General features: G+C 42.1%; 1 protein-coding gene across 1 annotated transcript; it reads right to left on the reverse strand.

Annotated features, from left to right (window-relative positions):
• Window positions 1–2,364: 2,364 nt before the first annotated feature.
• LOC144521701 (gamma-crystallin M2-like) lies at window positions 2,365–5,224 on the reverse strand. The gene is made up of 3 exons (XM_078256253.1): window positions 5,140–5,224; window positions 3,845–4,087; window positions 2,365–2,694 (listed from the first exon to the last, which is right to left on the reverse strand). The coding sequence occupies exons 1-3, from the start codon at window positions 5,167–5,169 to the stop codon at window positions 2,416–2,418; spliced, it is 552 nt and encodes a 183-aa protein (XP_078112379.1). The 5' UTR covers window positions 5,170–5,224; the 3' UTR covers window positions 2,365–2,415.
• Between the last annotated feature and the right edge of the window lie 666 nt (window positions 5,225–5,890).

Here is a 5,890-nt window from a genome sequence, read left to right on the forward strand (position 1 = left end):
AGCACCACAGGGTACAGTGCTCGCTCCCTTTCTCTTCACCCTGTACACAGCGGACTTCAGGCACAACACAAGCAGCTGTCACTCAGAAGTTCTCTGATGATACTGCCATTGTTGGGAAGGTATCAGAGGAGAATGATCAGGAATACCGGGAGGTCATCGGGGACTTTGTCAACTGGTGTGAGTCAAACCACCTTCACATCAATGCCAGAAAGACAAAGGAGATGGTGGTTGACTTCCACAGGAGGTGGTTGACTTCCTGGTACTACACCGGTGAACATCCACGATGTCGACATTGAGATGGTGGAGACATACAAATACCTGGGTATTCACCTCAACAATAAACTGGACTGGTCCAAAAACACAGACATCCTGTACAAAAAGGGTCAAAGCCGTCTCCACCTGCTGAGGAGGCTGAGGTCCTTTGGTGTGTGCAGAACTCCGTTAAAGACTTTTTATGACTCTGTAGTTGCGTCCGCTATCGTTTAAGCAGTAGCCTGCTGGATAGCTGGGTGCACAGAGAGGGACAGGAAAAGACTTAACCGACTGGTGCAGAGGGCTAGCTCTGTTGTGGTCTGCCCTCTAGACACCAGAGAGGAGGTGGGGGAGAGGAGGATGTTAGCCAGGCTGGCATCAATCATGGGAGACACCTCTCACCCCCGACATGAGACTGTGAGTTCCCTGAGCAGCTCCTTCAGCAACAGACTGCTGCACCCACAGTGCTACCGCAGGTCCTTCATTCCAGCAGCAGTCAGACTCTTTAATATGAGCCATCACTGGACAATACACTGCATTATGCATATTTATTTATTTATCACTCTTTGTTACCTCCAACTGTGCAATATGTCATATCTATTCACCAGCACCTTACTCATCTGTATATCTGTGTTTATATACTGTCTGTTTATATAAGGGTGTTCATTGTGTAAATACATGTTTTATTACTATTATTATTATTATTATAACTCATTCAATGTTCTAGTTCATAGACTTTATGTATGTATATTTTTTTTTCTTTCTCCTATGTCTACTTAATGTGTATTTGTGTTATTCTGATGTGTGCACATTGTTTTTCTTTTTTCTTTTGAGCTGCTGTAACAAAGGAATTTCCCCAGTGTGGGATTAATAAAGTCTATCTTATCTTATCTTAATAAGCCACTGTTCTTACCGTAACGTCCTTTCAATTTATGAGACTGAAAATGCATTGTTATCTGCTTCTCGTTACTCAGATGGTCCCTGAATTTATTTGTTCAAAACATTAAACAACTTCTGCGGATAACCACATGGAGTGCATATAATATATTAAATATGAATGAATGTCAATTAATTAAGTACCCCTATACGCTACAGATTAGTGTTACCTTTCATTGGTCAATATATATTATATATTGGGTTCAGGTAAGATAATTACATAATGCGGGTGTTATAACATAATGCTGGTGTGATAACATAATGTGTTGGTATTACATAATTCATTGTTACAAGGTAGATGATGAAAAGTAGAGGACCCAAGACACACATGGGGGAACAGAAATGGCCCTTGAGTTAAATTGCGGGGATATGTGAAATCTACAAACTTGTTTATTTCTGTTGTCATTTTCAGCTAATAACTGTAATGTTTAAGGATAAAGTTTTTCAACTTTTCTGTTAAATATTAGGACTTTTTTCTCAAAGTATTACTTTTATCTACAAAATGTTCCAACTTTTTCTATAAAGATATATTGTTAAACACAGAGGTCCGGCCTATCATCGTTAAAATATTCCAACTTTACTTTTCAAAATATTCGTTTACAACACGTTTATTTCTGCCATGAACTTTGGATTTTTAAGATTGATTAATGACTGAATTAATGATAAATTCATCAGGAACATTACAGTGCAGATAGTTACTGCCCAGATCTAACCGAATAATGAAACAGAGACTTGAGTGAAACTGAAAGTCAAACTTTATTGTTTCTCTGGTGTTGACAGTGTTTAGAAGTAAGAGTTAACGATGAACATCAAGCTAAATTATATGTTTTCACCTTCCTGAGGAAATAAAATCATTGCATGTCTTTCTTTTTGTCTTTACTTTGGTATTTATCTGTCTTTATTATGGCTAAATTTAATTGCAAAGACCACTTCTTTTATCAGCTAAACTTAACTGTTGATCTTTTATTGGCTAAACTTAATTTTCGACCTTTTGTCGGCTAAACTTAATTGTCATTTAAAGGGTCAGCAGTTGTACTTTCTTAAAATATCATACAAATGCGTTGGTGTATTTGTCTCTACACCAACTCAGTGTTTTATTGATACCAACTAATGACATTAAATATCAGTTTTCACTTTTCCTGAGGATACTAAATCACCTTCAGATTAACAGACGAGACAGTAAACTGTGTTAGGTCAAAGATAGCTTTATTGATATGGTGTTAGAGTTTAGTAGTAGTCGTCCCTGATGCGCCTCATGCTCATCCACTTCATGCCGCTCATGCCCATGTTGCTGAAGTTCCTGTACTCTCCGGGCCTCATGTACATCATCCTGCCTCTGTACTGGGGCTGCTCGTACATCAGCCAGTGGCCATCCATCACGTGGCAGGACATGCAGTTGGACATGCGGTAACGGTCCATGACGTTGTCGCAGTCGTCCATCAGCTCGTGCATCTGGCCTCCGAAGTTCTCCCTCTCGTAGATCCTCATTCTGTAGGAGCCGCGGTACTGAAAAACATCCACAAACAATCATCAGTCGTCAGCGTAACGTTACAACGGCTATGCTGCTCTCTGCACTGAGTTTAGGTAAAAACTAGGGGTGGGGGAAAACATTGATACAGCGTAGCATCGCAGCATTTTCCCTGGCGATACTATCGATATACGGACGTGAAGTATCCGTGTTTTATTATATAAATTTCACATGAGAATTTAACTTTTTGGTATTAGAATAATAAACACAAAAGTGAGATGAACAAACAGAGAAATGTATTTTTTAAGATAAAAAAGATATTGACAAAGTTTTTTCTTTTGGGACATAATTTGAAGTTGAAAAAAAAGTAAATTTCAATATATTGCAGAATATCGCAACATGTTAAACGGTTTGAGGTCTAAGCCATTTTGTCTAATCTTTGGTTCACCTGGTCTCATTGTGTAGTAATATAATCTCAACCCTGTGATGCACAATCAAGTTATATACATTATTTCTTTCAGGAGAACCTGGGCTATCGGGATATGCTGCAGGGATGTCACATGAATGCATAAAGTGTTATGTGACTATAGAGACAAAGGAAAAGAAACGTAGCAGAAGATATTCCTTTTTAAACCAAAACGCTAGAGCAGAGGGGATGAGAGGGCAAAACACCAGAGCAGGGGGAATGAGAGGGGGTAACACCAGAGCAGGGGGAATGAGAGGGGGGAACACCAGAGCAGGGGGAATGAGAGGGGGGAACACCAGAGCAGGGGGAATGAGAGGGGGGAACACCAGAGCAGGGGGAATGAGAGGGGGAAACACCAGAGCAGGGGGAATGAGAGGGAGGAACACCAGAGCAGGGGGAATGAGAGGGGGGAACACCAGAGCAGGGGGAATGAGAGGGGGGAACACCAGAGCAGGGGGAATGAGAGGGGGAAACACCAGAGCAGGGGGAATGAGAGGGGGGAACACCAGAGCAGGGGGAATGAGAGGGGGAAACACCAGAGCAGGGGGAATGAGAGGGCGGAAACGTATTTTAAACCAAAACGTAGCAGTGGAGATGTAGCCTGAGTTTCAGGGTTTCTGAGTTTTCATGTTACCTCTTCAAGGTTACATTTTTGTTGTTAAATAAATGAAATGAAATGAAGATGCAAGCGTTGTGTGTGCAGTGATGGTTTGTGTGGTTACCATGGGGATCATGCGGCAGGACCTGATGCAGTCGCTCATTCCCATCATGCTCTGGTAGTCGGAGTACTCGCCCCTCCTCAGGAAGTACTGGTTGCCCATGAAGTTGGTGCGGTCGTAGACCATGAAGCAGCCTCTCTCCACCCTGCAGGAGTGACACCTGCTCAGGTAGGAGGACATGTCAGCGAAGTCGCTGCTGCACTCGTAAGAACGACCCTGGAAGTTCCTGTCCTCGTAGAAGACGACCTGAACACACAGTTAGAGAGAACAGCATCACAGGAGGTGTTTCAAACACTGTTAGAAAAGTCTGTAAAAATACGGGCTAACATTCTGTTAATAGGAAGGAATTTTCTTTAGTGAATTGTCACAGGTGTTTTTCCGTATTTGATTTTTGGATTAGCAGAAATGTCCTTTAATGTCCTACAGAGGATGTACTATAAATTTATAGAATTTTCCTTATTTGGATTGACAGAAATATTAATTTTCTGCCAGGACATTATTTGTTTTTCTACTGATTTTTTTCTTACAATGTATCTGGGCAATAATAACTTCTTTTAACAACAATCTCATTCAAAACGACAAGAACCTTGACAAAATCAGTTAGACAAAGATTCTCTATAACTAAAACGTCCGATCAGACTGGCTGATGGAATCTGAGTGACAATGTCTTATCAACAGACAACATGTTTATTATAGTTAGGATTATGAGGCTGTGTGCAAACGTTGATGCCAATCATTGTTATACCATCAGTTAGTGTCCACTAAAAGATCTGACAGGCTCAGATTATTATTCTAAATGTCTGACAACATTATGAAAGGATCCCTACAGAGATAGACCTTTTAGTTAAAGAGTAAGATCCTTTTAGTTTAACATGAAACAGCCCCGAAATCACCATCACCAAACCCACCAGACTTCATGTAAATAATCAGTACTTTTATCATGGTAAAACACACTTCATTCAAAGTGGACAGAAACTAAATAAAACTATCAAAAGCCGTCTTGGTTCATCTTTCCACTGTTCCAACAATCACCACTCTGGTTTGGTTGAAATAAACCCTTAATTCACCCATTTACATGTGGAGATATGCTGGCTCTATACACGCTAAAAGTCCTGATTATTTACATGGAGTCTGGTGGGTTTGGTGAGATTATTTTAAGTGATTTTAACAAGTGTAATGAACCCTAAAGTGATATTCTGTCCTGATTCTTGTTGCTGTCAGGCGCAGAGAGTTTGTTGTCATAATCTGCCTTTGATACTCACGCAGGTTTGGGAGAAGTGATGCATGCTGGGACTTACCCTGCTCATCATGTTGTCGGTGGCGGACATATTGACGGTTGTGTGGTTGTCTGGCTGCTGTGCGCTGACGGAGGTTTACTGCCTGCACACCTGAGTGAGCTCGCAGCTTTTATACACCTGAGCATGACTCGCTGCTTTGTGTGTCAGAGCGCTGAGTCAGCACTCCACACACAAAGCCGCCTCTTTGAAAGGGTTAAAAAAGACCGAGAGGCCTTCAGCCGCGGCTTTCAACAACAACATGCAGCACTTTGTTAACACTGTTAACCCCCAAACTACACACACACACACACACACACGCACGCACGCACGCACGCACACACACACACACACACAGACACACACACACACACACACACACACACACACACACACACAGAGACACACAGACACACACACACACACACACACACACACACAGACACACACACACACACACACACACACACACACACACACACACAGAGACACACAGACACACACACACACACACACAGACACACACACACACACACACGCACACACACACACACACACACACACACACACAGACACACACACGCACACACACGCACGCACACACACACACACGCACACACACGCACGGACGCACTCTCACACACGCACACACTCACACACACGCACACACTCACACACATACACACACACACACACACACACACACACACACACACACACACACACTCACACACACACACACACTCACACACATACACACACGCACACACACACA

The sequence above is a fragment of the Sander vitreus genome, chromosome 8 (genome assembly GCF_031162955.1).
Source record: "Sander vitreus isolate 19-12246 chromosome 8, sanVit1, whole genome shotgun sequence".
Classification (NCBI taxonomy): domain Eukaryota; kingdom Metazoa; phylum Chordata; class Actinopteri; order Perciformes; family Percidae; genus Sander; species Sander vitreus.